We start from the raw sequence: 15,906 nt of genomic DNA, 5'->3' as shown, positions 1-15,906 counted from the left end.
ATCTAGTTTGCTCAGCCGCATTCTTAGCATGCAGTCATCCCAGGCGCTGTACTTTGATGGCTCACACTTGATTCTCTACTAGTGAGCAAAGGCTCAAGAGGGACAAACCCTTATCCCCAAGTAAATAGCCAACCCCATGCCTCATTCTTACCCCTCACATACAGTGTACCGAGGAGGAGGGAACACCAGGCCCAGGGGCCTTTACAAGGCAAAATTATTTCCACTTCTTCCTTCCTGGGCTTAGCAACAGGTGGGTGGAGCTGGTGAGACCGCCCAGGGCCCTGTCTGCTGCACCCGCTCACTCAGCCTTGGCATGTGTACTGGAAAGAGGACAGCTTGACTGTACAAATGCTTCCATGGAAATGCTTTTGAAATGTTGCAACAGCCAATTGTGTGGGGCTTAGGAGCGTAGGTGTACAGACATAAATAACAACACAGGACATAAAATACCTGCTACCCAGAATCAATCAATCTCTCTCCCCCTCCACCTCCATACAGCTCCTGGGGCTGGATTTATTCACGTGTATACACACACCTCCACGAAGCCACCTGCAGTGGTCATGCAGCCTTCACATGGCTTCTTCCACATGCATGGCCCACTCACGTGCTCAGAGACTCCTGTTTGACTTTGACTTCCTCCTTTTCCCTGCTGCGGAGCTGAGTGTGCTACCAAGATGCTTAGAAAGGTAGATTTGTTTGTGAAGATTGACATAGGACCTCAGGGATGGGTAAAATTTTTATAGCTCTAGAAACAAAAAAGTTATAACCCATTTACTTCTCAGGAAGCTCAAGGGAGAAAGTGTATCCCTCCTTTCCTTTCTCTTTTCCTGCCTGTGCACATCCTAAAGTATTAAGTGTCACAGACGAAGAAGCCTGAGCACACAGCAGAATGGCAATGGACAGAGCATGCTCCACAACGTAACAGTAGAGATGGCTCTGTCCCATCGCTTGGACTTTCTGATCCACCACCTGCTGCCCAGAGAGGAGCTATGTCCCAGCACAGCGTGCAGGGCTATTCGGGGGGTGAGAGACAGTGTTCAGAGTGACTAATGCCAGGCTTCGTGTGTGGTAGGTGCTCAAACGTTAAGTGTAGGTCCTTTCAGTCTTCATGTTCTACACTTTGCTCTTTCTTGGCCGCACACGCATCCTGAGACTTTTGGAGATGACGCTTCAATCCTCTGCTGCGGCAGGTTTCCTCCGCGCCCTGGGGCATGCAGCCTTGGGATGGTTCGCCTGATAGGAACCCTGCCACCAGTCACTTGGGATCCGTGGTTGTGAGGAGCACTTGTTTCCGGGGGTGGGGGAATCCTCCTCCCTGCAGCCTTGCCGAGGCTCCCTTCCTTTCCTCCGGGCCATGCAGAGTAGGAGCCTCCTGTCATGTGGCAGCCCTTTGTCCACATCCCCCGATGATGATGACACCCTCTCAGATCCTACACTCTTTGCTTGGTTTGAGCCACTGTCTCCCCCTCACCCTTGGAGTTCTGCTAAGAAATAAGCCCAACCCAGAGACAGGAGGGACCCAGATACTGTGCTTCTGACACCATGGCTCCAACTTCCTTCCATTAGCGATTGTGGAAAAATGCAATGTCATCTGGTGCTGAGATGGAATCAGCTACAGCCTGTCGTCTGTCCGTATCCATATCTGTTGACTATCAGAATTACTGCCCAGCTGGAGCTCCTAACCTATGTCTTGAATCCAAACCGAGAATCACACTTCTTATTCATATTAGACTTCCTGTTGGTAGATTTGGTCCTTCCTTACAACTACTCAGGCTTTCGAGAGAGCATGGCTCTTCCAGGGTCATTGTTTTCTGCTTGCTGTTCCCACATTTCTGATGGGTGCCCTGGGGTGAGTGTGGAAGCTCTTGTAGGCTGGTCTGTGTTCAGCTCTTGATCAGTGCCTTTGAATACAGCCAAATAGCCAGTGGCAAATCCATACGATAAGGATGCTGTGGGGGCAAGGCCTTGTTAGAGCTCCTGTTGGAGGTCCCCACATGGTACACTGCAGGCAGGGGGGTGAAGAGCACTTACTCTGGAACCGGACTTCCTGGTTCACGCTCAGTGCTGCCCGATTAGCTTGTGATCTTGGATACCTTATTTTTTGTGCCTTAGTTCCCCCATCTGTGAAATGGGAGCAACAACACGTCATAGGGTCATTGTGACGATTCCATGTTACTGCACGTAAAACTGTGGCATGCTGAGACAGGCTCCTACAGGCTCCTGAGGGCCAACTGTTAAATTTTCAGTGTATTTGTAGAACAGATGAAGTCACTTTGGTGGCTTGAAATTGGCCACAGTGGGAATATTTACACCACAGAAACCAGCAAATGCTACAAATCAGGGCTACTTTCCCCGGAGACCCAGTTGTTAAGTATCTACCAGCACACCACTGTTAAAACACAATGGTGTCCCATAGGCAGTAAGCAGCCAAGAAATTTTAGCTATGGTTATTATTATTTCATTTGTTAACTTGACTAATAACTCTGTCAAAAGAAAAAATGAGATTAATCAGATATAATTTTTTTTAATGAACCTGTACTAGTGACTCCTGGCAATTGCTGCTTCCTTTCCTAACTGCTCGTGAAGAAGCCTATTAATAATCTTAGGGCTGGGTTTCACGCCCTTGTTTCTTCAGACATTGTTGTGCCACACTCCATGCCCTGTACCAGGTGCTGGGAGCCAATGGTGAACCTGACAGACAAGCTTTTTGTTCAGGTGAAGCTCACTTATCTCACGGAGAAGACAGACATAAGCGCAAGTGAACAGACATCATGATAAAATTACAAATGGTGAAAGGTCTTAGAAAGAAACATGATGGAGTCATTGAGAAAAGTGAGGTGCCCACTTCTGACTGGGGGATCGCAATGGCATGATGGAACTGGCTCACAGTTCACACCCCCTTGTGAGAGCTGATCCTGCACTTTTCTTCCCAACTGTGCACGGGTGACATCCCAGCGTGAACAACAGAAATCAGCCATGGTGGAAATGTTTACACCACCGACACCAGCAGGTGCCTTTTTTAGACACTGAACAGCACAGCCAGTTTTAGACACTGACCAGCACAGCACTGGAAGTGCGGAAGCTTCTGGATCGAGGGCACTGAGGCACAGACTTGACTGGTGAAGAAGCCACCTGCTGAGTAGACAGACATGTATCACACAGAGGGACCACTGGTGCCAGCTCCCTGAGATGGAAGACATTTTGTGCCTGTAAACTCTAAGTATTGGGTGACAGTGATACCTGGAATGATTTCAGAGTCCCAGAGCCTAGGGAAGGCTTTGCTCCCTTCTACATTCACACTGATTCAAAAACCTTGTCCAGTACCCCTGTCTTCCTAATCCCTACCCTACTTGGCTAAGCCCCCACAATCCTCTGCCTGTGGCCAATGTGTGGGGTATGTACTCAGGCTGTGCCATGCTAGGGATTCTAAGTGGTGGGTGATAGGTTGGGGTGGGGTGAGTCCCAGGATGGTTTTGATTGCCCAAGTATTAGTCCAGCCAGTGCAGGGTGTCTGGGAAGGGAAGGGCTCGGGCCAAAGCTAGCAGGACTTCAGAGCTCTAGCTAAGCAGAGTAGGCCCTCAGTCCTCAAGGGAGCCAGAGCAGGTCAGGACATGAAGCCAGGCAGATTATGCACTAGGGGCAAGGCAGAAGCTCAAGCCCTATGTTCTTGGGTGAATGGGGGGTTATGGAAGAAAGAGAGGTACCATTCTGAAGGTTCTACTATACGGAGGCTACATAGCACGCATGGCTCATCTATGCCAGCTCCAGTTATGGGATCTGTTTGCTGCAGGGTATTTTCCAAGTTCCACCAGATATTGGGGGTAAAGTTATTGGTGTCTTCTTTCTCCCACCACCACTGGCCCAAGAATGGGGCTTACACTGACTGACCTTGTAAGAGAGGTTTATCCATGGATCTGGACCTTGGAGAAGATGAGGGCAGAAAGCTGAGGCAAGGCTGATACCAGGGAGGTGTCTCAGTTCCACCTCCACCACCCTGATGGCTCAAGATGGTTCTACCTCTCCTCACCCTACTAACCAACCTGACTGGCCTTCAGGAGAAGGATAGGTTAATCCTTGGCCTTCTCAGGTTTCTTTTCTCCCATAATTCCCAAGCAGCTGCTTGGTGGCCACAACAATCCCATGATTGTTGTGGGTAAGTCAAGTATTATATCCACTGGCAGACAAAGGAGGAGAATCTCAGGGAGACTGGTGACTTGTACCAGGGTTACACAATTGGCCTAGCCTTTGGCTCTGCCTTTTGATTTCTCTAAACTCCAGTTCTCTCATTTAGGCAGATGGAATAATAAAACCAACCACACAGGTTCCTGTGAGGGTTATAGGGATAATGTAAGTGAAATCACTCTGCAAGCTGCTATTCAAATGCCAGCAATTTTTTACTATCATAATTAGGACTAGTTTGAGGATCTTTTGTCTTTGAACCCAAATACCCTTTTTTCAAAATTGCTTATTCATCCATCCATTCATTCAGTAATGATTTTTGAATGTTTGTGAGGGGTCAAGTGCTCTGCTAGGTCCTAGAAATAGGAAACTGAAATAGACAATTAAGAAGAGGAGATCGTAGCCTGGAGGTGAATCAGGCCCCCAGAAGTTGTTTGGCAGCTTGCATGGGTGTCGCCAAAATAGGCCTGTGAACAACATGGAAAAGGAGCTGAGGGGCAGCTGGTGTCCATGCTGTGGTGGGGGTGGCATCAGAGAGGCTCTACCACCTCAGAGCATGCTCCCTGCCTCACATTCATGACCCTCATGCCCACTCCTCTATTACACAAGATCTGCTCTGGGGAACAGAGGAGTGTAAACTGGGGAGACTACTAACTCCAGACCTGTAAGGGTCACCTGACTCTGATGGACATGTGGGAGGCCCAAATGAGATCAGGCTGGCCCAATTTGTTTTTTGGTTTTTGGTTTTAGGTTTAATTTTTTAAATTTATTTTTAGTTTTTATTTGAGAGAGAAAGAGAAAGAGAGAGAGAGAGAGAGAGAGAGAGAGAGAGAATCTTAAGCAGGCTCCACTCAGCATGGAGCCCAACATGGGGCTCGATCTCATGACCCTGGGACCATGACCCGAGCTGAAATCAAGAATTGGACACTCAACTGACTGAGCCACCCAGTCACCCCATTTTTTTAAGTCAAACCAATGACCATGAGTCAGAATGGCTAGATTTCTGTAATGAACAGTGAAGATGAAAAGAAAACAAATCCAAAAAAAGAAAAAAATCTGGATGTCTCATTTGCATACTTGAAATTACAGGGGAAGAATCTCCCAATTTAGAGTTTAGAGTTTATTGCTCCCTGTTGTGCACTTAGTTATGATTAATCATTCCAAAATTCACAAGCCATGGTCTTCTTATTTGAACAAACTTTTGATCATCTTTATGGAATAAAAACATAGCTCCAAAGAGTGACCTTAATGCAACCTTGAGTTAACACAGTGTTAGCGATGTGGGGATCAGATTGAGAGCAGAGTTCTACAGCCCATAGCTGCTCAGAACATGAGGATCAGTGGTTAAGATCCCCTTGAAAAAGCTTGATGTGTAGAAGGGTTGGATGCCTGCACACTTCTTGGAGCCAACCTGCTGCCATGCACTGGCCAATAGCCCCTGGTTAGGTGCCATAAAGCCTACCATAAGAGGTAGCATTTTGAAGACTAGGAAATTGAATCTGGGAGTTTAAGTGGTTGCCAGTGGTGACTATAGAAAACAGGAAGAATATCCCTGATGATTCAGCTGGGCAATTATATTTGGGTCCATGGAAACAATGTGGCCTCTTTCTTTAAAAATTGGTCCTAAGGAATTTGTACAAATTCGAGTCAAGCTGGAGGTTGGAGGTACATCTTCTTTATTGGTGTCAGCTACCAGTAAACTTTGCACAATGCCTTTTACACGCTCATATATACTTGAACAATCAAAGCATTTTGGCACTGCAGAGCATCTTGGGGAATTTTAGGTTCAATCCCCCTCTTTTTTCTTCCTCCAATAAGGAAATCGAGGCCCCAAAGGAGAGGAACTGTTTGATCAAGGTTTGTTTGCTGTCGGCTGGAACAAAAATGAAGTTGTCTGTCTCCAGGGTGCCAACATGAGGTTGTGAAAATTGAGCACTCTACAGAAGCACCTGGGCAAGGGCATGAATGGGGTCTGGAATCCAGTCCACAACTGGCTGAGGGGAAGCCTGCCTTTTTCCTTTCACATAAGGCCCATCTACTCACCAAGCCAAAGTAGGGGCTACATCTGCTCTGAGAAATGTTTGGATGCAGAAGGGTGATGTTAAATGAACAGAGACGCAGACTGTTGATTTTTAATAGGGTTAATTGATTCCTTCTGCCTTTCTGTGACCCACTCTCATTCTCTCTCCCTCTCCCTCTCTCTCTCTCTCTCTCTCTCTCTCTCTCTCTCTCCCTCTCCCTCTCTCTCTGTCTCTCTCTCTCATCTGTCTATCTGTCTTCCTACCTATCATCTGCTGTACCCATAGTGATCAAGATATAGCAACTCATGGATAGAGCGCTACTGCAGAGAACAGGGACAGCATTCACTCATGTTGGGGGACACCCAAGGAATATTGGGTACATACCAATGTGTCAGACTGGACTATAAGTTCTTGTCCATCTCTGCTTCTTGCCATCCTACTAGAGTCCTGTTCATGGAATCATTCTCAGTGAACCATATACTAGGCACTGAGAGTGGAGGCTGTGGTGCAACCACAGGCAGGAGAACACATCTTCCTGAGATACAAGGAGGTCACGATCTAATGTAAGAGATGGAGCAGACCTATAGCCCCATAGACACATGCAGGCATTAGGGAAGAGCCTGCAAGAAATGTGCAAAGAGAGAAGAAAGGGAAGCCACCTTGAGGGCATCACAGTAAGTGAAATAAGTCAGATAGAGAAAGATAAATACTGTATGATTTCACTAGTAAGTGGAATTTAAAAAACAAAACAAAACCCAGACTCATAGATACAAAGAACAGATTGGTGGTTGCCAGAGGTACAGTAGGAGGTGGTGGGGGAATGGGTGACGGGGATTAAGAGGTACAAACTTCAGTTATAAAATAAATAAGTCATGGAGATGTAATGTACTGTATGAGGAAAATAGACAATAATCTGTATCAACTTTGTATGGTGACAGATAGTAACTACACCTATGGTGGTGATCAGTTCGCAATGTCAAATCATGGTGCTGTGTGCATGAAATTAATATCATATGATATGTCAGCTATTCTTCAACAACAACAAATTTGCAAAAGTAAGACAAACCAGGTTTTGCACTCAAATAATGAAGCAGGTGGGTCAGGCATGTATTTGTCAGTTCTTTTTCAGAATGAGAAATAAGTTAGGCACTCCATTTGCATTTTCAAAAATCCCTTACTTTGTCCCTGTGTGAATCCTCTTGGTTCATCCTGCATCCTGCTTTTGCTTGAGCTCCTGCTCTTAAGTTGTGGAGCCCCCAGAGAAGCAGAGCTTTGATATCTCCTCTTCCTATGCCTTCTGAACATTTTGGAAGTGACTAGGCTTTCCTTAGGGGTAGGGCTCATGAGTAGCAGCCAAGAAAGCCACACAAGCTGGGGGCCTCACTCTAGAGTGATCAGGGCCAATATGCTTCTGCAAAGTGTCTGACTCCTTACAGAGGAGGCCTTATCTGATTAAGCCTTGATTAAATGCCAGATATCAAAGAGCAAATCATCATTAGAGGCTACTAATGGGCATTCCATCACCTGTGTTTTCAATGTGAAGACATGAAGCAAAACCAGTGACCTGTGTGCCCTTTGTCATGCAGCAACCTCTAATCCAAATTAATTTTAATGAAGCTTAGATTCAGGACAGATATGTTCTCTTTGTGTGTATGTATGTGTTTTTTTCCACTCCTGAGTACAAGCTATTGTTCAATTTTCCCAGCAAAGCTCAGGCATGGTGTGATTTTTCAGAAGATGGTGCAGAAAGAGAATTTCAGAGCATGAATATGTGTATCCTTTCAGAGGAAATGTTCAGATGGAATCAGCCAACAATACATCACCCTGTCAATTTCACAGCAACATCTAAGATAGTATTTGCTATGATCTTTACAGCAACAAATGTAAAAAGAGACTCCAAAATTATGTGTACGACTGTGTCAAATGATCAAAACCCCAAATAAGAAGTTTCCCCTGCCACAGAAGGATAGAAAGTTCCTGGAAGTGACTTATGAGCAGAGGCCACTAAGAGCAGGAGAGTGTTCCCAACCTTATCCCATTCACTTCTCTATCAGCTGGTTAGCAAGGCGGGGGAATGTCAGATGATGTCTACCTTCTGTTGAGCCCCGGCTAAGAACCTGGCACTTCACATTTGCTGTTTCATCACATCAGTTCAACTACCCACTCAGTAGATACTATTCTCCCTGCTTATTCTCTGGGGAATCAGAGTTCAGTTAGGTCAAGTAACCTTTGGAAAGTCCTATAGTTAATAATGAGAAGATCAGGATTTAAACTCCCGACTACAGAGCCCATGCTCTTGTCAAGACACAAAGTTGCCTTCCTCATGAACCCACTGGGAGATGAGCCCTGGATGTGAACAGATGCAAGAGCAATAGGTATCCTTGCCCTTTGGATTTGAACCATCATGGCAGCCTAAAATGGGATGGGCACCATGATCAGAGTGTTAGAGTCATAGCATATCAGACCTGGTCTCTACTTCCACAGCCACCATTTAACCTCTCTAAGCTTCAGTTCTGAGTGAGAATAATAATAATGTGTTTACTTCATAGAGGTGCTGGGAAGACCACATTATAGGGTGTATATCACAAGCTTGGCACAGGGCCAGATGCATAGTGACTGCTCAGTAGATTTTAGGAAGAAAACACACAAGTAGTTTGCAGTTCTTTTTGTATAACTAGCTTGGAGAGGGATGAGGTACGTCACATCTTAAAAGCAGAATCAGAACAGGGATAAAACCTGTAGGTCTGGCCCTGATGTGGGATGCTCATGGTTCCAGGCTAGGGTCCCCGCAAAGTGTGGCCGTGGGGTTCATATTTTCCAGTCATCACCATATTTAAGGGTAAAGTGGAAGAGGTGGAGCTGCCTGTGGAGAAGGTAGACATCATCATCAGCGAGTGGATGGGCTACTGTCTGTTCTATGAGTCAATGCTCAACACGGTGATCTTTGCCAGGGACAAGTGGCTGGTAAGTGTCCTGCATGCTGTCCCCTTGTTGGTCTGCTGGCTGTCCTGCTGCTTTACCCTTGGCCGACAGTCTAGGAAGAACATGAGTACTTCAGAGAGAGGTTGAGCTAAAAGGTCACCTCCTCCAGAACCCTCTCTTTAAACCAGATCTGCTTTAGAGGACAGAATGATGGTACCTGGGTCCAACATATCTATCACATTATTCTGTAGGTCTATCCTTGGCCTCTTTGGTCATAAACAACACCCATTCTCTGTTGTCAAGACAAAAATCTATTCTGATCAACAGGTGCTTAGGACTTATTTGGCTGCCAGGGAGCTGAGCATGCTTATGACCTTGGCTTCTCTGGGCTAAAGGTTATAACATCTTTTGCTGTTCCTCATAGACTAACATTTTCCCCAGTTCATTTGTTCTATTAACTCTACCTAAGTCCCTCAAATTCTCCTAATTCCCAAAGAAAAACTGAGCATTGCCATCCTAACCCTAACCCTGGCCAAGGTGACAGTCTGCTGAATGAGAAATGCTGGCAAGGGGGTGCCTGTCTGGTGACTCTATGTGCAGTTCAAAATGTGATGTCTTTGTCAGGTGAATAGATTACGAGACCCATTTCCCCACAATTCATCAACAGAAACCTGGAGGGCTTATGTTTCCAGACCGGGCAGCATTGTACGTGGTAGCAATTGAAGACCGACAGTACAAGGACTTCAAAATCCACTGTAAGTCACCTTTTAAGTTTTCATTGGATATATTTTTTTATACATTTGGGGTTGGAGACACTTCATTGGCCCTGAGATGAGCATCTGATCTCATGAATATAGCTGCTATGCTTATGGAGAAGTTTACCTGTGACTTATTCTGGATTCTTCTCTCTAAATGTTTTCTTCTAGTCCCAAGGGTGGGAGGTCTACAGAGAGAAAATAAGCAATACAGCTGGTATAAGATACATATCCTGGACTGAGAGAATGAATGCAATGTGAATGAAAAATGAATCGAAGCAGCTGAAGCTGATTTTTGCAGAGCACATCAGGCCAGCTGGCTGGGATCCTGTGGAGGTTCAGTTATCTTAAAAGTCCACCACAGAGGGTCAGAAATGACAGATTCCTAGCCAGGTTGACCATTCTCAATCCTGTCTCCATGCTACTCAAATTCTTCTTTGAGGTTCTTTTGGGGGAATGGACACCAGTGGGGGTGGGGAGAGATGGAGACTGTGTGTGTGCACATGGGTAAATGCATATGTGTGTGTGCATGTTGGGCATCTCATATCCAAACCTATATTTATACTGCTTTATCACCTGAAAACTTGTTCTCTTAGGGAAAAAAAGCAAGCAAACAAAAAAACAAACAACCTCTCCAATGTTTTATCTGGTCCAAAAGGGATGCTTTATTCTTTTCAATTTAGAGGGTAGCATTTCTTGGTGACACAAGTTAGGTCTTCAAGCTTATTCCAAATGTGTTTTTGTAAGTTAGAAATGGCCATGTCTCCTCAACCAGAGCTAAACATGACAAAGGAGTAAAGAACCCCTCACACAGGCAAGCATGTGCATGATCCAACCCCAAGCATGAGGCAGAAACTCCACACAGAGTGATGGAGTCAGTAGACCTGTGGTTCCTACCCCTGCAGTGGGCAAACCCTCCTTGGCAAGATTACCATGGAGGGGTTCACAGACTGAACATATGCTCAATGCCTTCTGCCCTGGGAGGCAGAGACTCCAGAGTTTGACGGAGTACTGCTCCATTGATTCACACAATTGCCATCTAAGTATTGCCAGTGCCCGACAATACCTCAGCTGGACTGTGCTATGGAATGTGAATATTTGTGTGTGTATGTTCAAACCCTTCTGGAAATATAACATCAAAGCACAGATCACATTTGATGATAATATAACATCAGAGCCAGATCCAGGAGAAGACAGTAATGGGACAGTTATTTGAAGCTCTATGGCCTCTGCTTTCAACTAGTCTGGTGTCATTTCTAACATTTGATGAGCAATGAGAGGGAGGGTGGCCTAGGTTAGATGATCATGATTCAAAGACTGCCAACCCTGGGTTCAAATCCTACCTGGATGACTGGAAACAAATTCTCTAACCCCTTTGACCTCAGAGATTATATTGCCAATCCCATACACTAGCACCATGAGGATTAAGTGAGATGATGTATATCAAAGGATGTGACAGTTCTTTGTGGTATATGGCACCAGACTGGACCTAGGCTCTGAACATGTCACTAAGCCCCTTCTTGTTTGTAGCTCTGGCAAGTGAGACTGACTGCCAAGCTTGTTGGCCTCTGGTGGCTCAGAATGTAGGACAGGTGTGCTCTCACAGTAGATTGCAGAAACAACTCAACAGTGAACATTGATCAAATGCATGTAAAATAGGGCATATTTTGCCCTGGAGCTGCATTATAATGCAGCTTTTGGAGTTCTTGCTGTGTAACTATACTGAATAGTGTTTTGAGGAGAAACTTCAGGTGCATTCTTCATTCTTATGTGTAAATATTTATTGAGTCCTGACCCAGAGCACAGCTCTTTAAGGAACTTTTTCATGGTTTAAAAGCAAACATACCTTGCCCTCTTCCTTCCCCTGGATTGTGTTTGGGAACCTGTGGCATATGCATGTTGTAATGAGCCAGCTGGAGCTGGAGAGGACCCTGGGCAGACCCTGGGAGGTGCAAGAGGGCAATTGCTGTCACTCAGATGCTAGTCCAGAACTGGAGATCATGTGATTTAATCTCACACTGCTCACTTCAATTTTCATAGCTTCTGGGAATGGAAAAAAAAATTACATCAGCCTCTTTTTTTCCCATAAAATGTTTGCTCTGGAGTCTTCTATCCAACCTCCGCCACTCCAAAAAACCTCAACCCCCCCCCCCAATAAAAATCATACATACATTTAAATTTTAAAACACTGTGAAGTTTTCCATTTAAAAATTTTTTAATGATATGTTTTTGTTTTTAGTAAAGGAAGTGAGCCCGTTTAGAAATCTGTTTCAAATAAACAGAGATTTTGGTTACTCTGAGTTCTAAATCAAAAGTAAAGCATAAAGGTTGCTGGTTGCTAAGGGAACAATTGTAAGCAAATTTCAAGAACCAGCTAAAAAAGAAAAATCTTAAAGTGGGGCAGGAGAATGAGACCAGCCTAGACCCTTTCATAAAGTAAATTGTTACAAAACAGCTTCCTCCTTGCCCCTCCCTTTCCCTTCTCCCCTCTTCCCCTCCTTCCCTCCCCTATCCCCTATTCCCTCCCCTCTCCTTTCTTCTCTCCTTTCCTTTCTCAACCACATGCAACATGGAAACACAAGAATGAGTGAAACACAGAAGTTGCCTTCAATATGCTCATCAACTGCTAGAGAACACACAAAAAGAGAAGTGAATGATTGGCATGTACTAGACTCATAGTACATATTTTGTTGAGTGAATGAATGAACAAATAAAAGAATGAAAATAAATAGTAAAGGAATGTTCAAGGTATAGTGTTTAACCCCAAGAGAGGAGCAACCTTTATTTATTTATTTTTACATTTCTGCTATCGAGATTTATAGAATCTTAAAACTGGACGGAAATGTGGTCAGTGTTGTATTTGATTTCTTAGCCAATACATGAACCTCACCCAATACGTGAATCTACAACCTACTGAGAGTCAGAGACATGGGGACCAGCTTTCTGGCTCATGAGAAGATGAAAAGGAAGGCCTCCTATGGAGTCAGTGGTGCCTGCTACTGGAGGGTTGAAAGGCAGGACCACTTGGAGGACTCAGTTGCTTTCCATGGGGTTCTTTTCCAACTTCACCCCCAACATCCAGAGTTCTATCCTCTGGCTGTCTCTGATTTTATAGAAGGAGTTGATTCCATTCTTGAGAGACTGAAATGTATGAAAGTTTTCCCTTCTGTCTAGAAGAGAAACTGTAATTAGCACCTCGTGGCACTTGCTCTATTTTTTTTTTAATCTCTGAGCACATTCTGAGGCAGCCCCATTAGCTCTAGCAGAGAAACTCAAGTCGTGGGGCCAGGGTGGGAAAGGAGGATGTAGCTACAGCTCTCTCCAATGAAATGTAAAATGTGTTCTCTAGTGCTTCATATTTCTTTTTCTGCAAATTGCTTTTGAGATTTTCTCTTTATTTTGATACTCATCAAGTTGACTCTGATGTGTCTATGTGAGTTTTTCTTTGTATTTATCCCACTTGGGATTCTATAGCATTCTTGGATTGGTGGGCTGATGATTTCATTCATTTAGGAAAATTTTCAGTCATTATCTCTTCAAATATTTTTTTCTGCCTGATTTCTCTTTCTCTTCTTCGGGGAGTCCAATTACACATATATTAGATACTGTTTGATATTGCCCCATGGATCTTGGGTGTTATATACGTTTTTTTTCTTTTATTTTTCTCTTTGTATTTAAGTTTGGGTAATTTTTATTGACCTATTTTGAGGTTTATTCATTATTTCCTCTGATGTATGCATTCTGTTAGTAAGCACATTGAAAGAATTCTTCTTCTCTGATATGTGATTTTCATTTCTAACATTTCCATCAGCTCATTTTTAGTTTCTGTCTCACCAGTGAAATTCTCCATCTGTTCATGCATGTTTTTCCATTAGATTCTATAACATACTTATTATAGGTACTTTAAAGTCTCCATTGGATAATTCCAATATCTGGGCTGTCTCTAAGTCTGGTTCTGTTGACTGTTATTTTCTTCTGATTATGGGTCATATTTTTTTCCTTTATCATTCACCTTGTAATTTTTTCTTAATGCTGGGCATTGTCAGTAAAGGCACAATAGAGACAGATGCACAGCATTTATGCCCAGAAAAGAGTATGCTTTTTCCTCTGTCAGGCTGTTAAAGTGGAAATTTGAGTCAATCTAGTCTGTAATGATGATAGGTCTGGGCTTTGTTGTTGCCTTAGTTGCATTCATTATACCACAGGGCAGTCCTTTTCAAGAGTTTGGTTTTTAATCCATTAACAAAAGTTCACAGGTCTTTCTGATGTTATTTTTTTCAATTTAACTAAGAAAACAATATTTTTGGGTAGACAATAGCCCTCACTCCACATACACTCAGGCAATAGACAAGAAATTGCAGCAAAAAACAAACTTATTTGATTTGTTGTTGTCCCATCCCTGAGCTACATATATTAAAGGAGCTAGTGGGAAATGAACGGTTAGCAGAAAGAAGAGAAAACTAATCTAATGTCCTGGGTGAACTTTCTCCTGAATAATTGAAGACAGGGTAGTTTAGCTGGGGAGAAAAATAGGAATTAACCTCTGAAAAAGTAACTAAAACACCAGGCATTGCAAAGCAATGTAGACATTAAATATTTGGGAATTAAGTTTAATTTAAAAAGCATTATCTGTGCACTTGTATTGTGCTAGATGCTGGCCTATAGGTGTTGAGAATATAGAAGTAGTCCCATTGTTGGGAGTGGTTAGGAAAGGTTTCACAAAAGCATAAGACATTAAGCTCATCATTTCACAACTGCATGGGCCTTTAAAGATCATCTAACACAAAGTTTTTCACACTCTGGTTGGAATTACCTATATAGATTTGTAAAATCCCATCTTCCTTGATGCCAAATCTGGAGATTCTGATTCAGTAGGTCTGGTTTGGGCCCAGGAATTTGTATTTTTAAAAAGTGTACCAGATGATTTTGGAGCACAGAAGCACTGAACCAAACTCCTTACTTTTACAAGCAAGCCTAGATAAAAGGATTGTTCTGTCCATGGTCACACAGCTGAGATGGTGGCAAAGCCCAGAGTTCAAGCCACATAATGATAACAACTATTATGTATCAGCAGCTTTCTATGTGCCAGACATTGTCTTATGCACTTTGTATATATTATCACATTTAAACCTCATAACAACCAAATACAATCATTGTAATTATATAATAATCTCTATTTTAAAGAAGAAACCAACTCTTTGAGAGGTAAATTTTCGCTGAGATTACATAGCAAATATATGGCAGAGCCTCAATTTGAACTCTGAAGCCTAGGCCTTTAACCATTATGCACAGAGACTTCTTGGATATTTGCCCAACAGTTGCCCTACACCTCAGCTTAAGGCAGGGCTGAGAGAGGAAGGAGCAGGAACATGGCAGCAGGTTCCTTAAGGAAGGATTTTACATGAAGGCAGCGTGTTTAGTGTAAATGTTTTATCTGGAGAGAAGACAGATAGCTATTTCCAGAATCTAGAAGGGGGTCTTCTCTGAAACATGTCCCATTGCCAACCAAACAATTTCCTTCTCCAAAAGTAAATTTCAACTGCGAATCTGGCACCAACCTTAGGTGATTTAATGGTATATGACTGACATCTTATCCTCAAGCCAGAATTCACAAGGGCTTGTCCTCTGGGAGATGATTATTTTCTCTGCCTCTTCTCCCTGAGGAAGGTCTTTGTGTGCCTTAGAAAAGAGTCAAAGAGGCACAGCTGACCGTCCCCACCTCCCTCTTCACACACCTCCTCTCCTAAACATACAGAAACATAGTTCCCTAAGGTAACATTTATTTGATGCACATTTTAAAAGGAAACTTAATCCCGTAAGATTTTGAGAAAAGCATCTTTACTTTGATGCATTTCTAGACTCATCTGAATAAACAGACAAATGAAATTCAGCTGCTCAGTAACTAAAATCTCTGCTTAGGCCACCCTCCGCAGTACAAGGAAAGGAAATTGCATTCCTGGTTGCTGTCACAACTGGGTCATTGCAGCTGAAGAGTCAGGGGAGAAGCTGGGGTGAGCCTTAGCTCCACC

The 15,906-nt window shown here is 43.7% G+C and overlaps 1 protein-coding gene across 6 annotated transcripts in view; it reads left to right on the top strand.

The window, feature by feature from the left end:
* Window positions 1-15,906, top strand: part of PRMT8 (protein arginine methyltransferase 8) — a 98,187-nt gene that overhangs the window by 64,580 nt on the left and 17,701 nt on the right. For 5 of the 6 annotated variants that reach the window (XM_058744003.1, XM_058744008.1, XM_058744007.1 and 2 more), the window contains 2 exons: window positions 9,022-9,164; window positions 9,790-9,877. The exons of the other annotated variant lie outside the window; for it this stretch is intronic. In XM_058744003.1, the coding sequence (XP_058599986.1) occupies window positions 9,022-9,164; window positions 9,790-9,877 (231 nt within the window). The remainder of the gene's footprint in view (window positions 1-9,021; window positions 9,165-9,789; window positions 9,878-15,906) is intronic. 6 annotated transcript variants of the gene reach the window in all.

Source organism: Neofelis nebulosa, chromosome 8, assembly GCF_028018385.1.
Source record: "Neofelis nebulosa isolate mNeoNeb1 chromosome 8, mNeoNeb1.pri, whole genome shotgun sequence".
Lineage (NCBI taxonomy): Eukaryota > Metazoa > Chordata > Mammalia > Carnivora > Felidae > Neofelis > Neofelis nebulosa.
The sequence above is the reverse complement of the archived record's forward strand: the minus strand, read 5'-3'. Positions and strand labels throughout refer to the sequence as shown.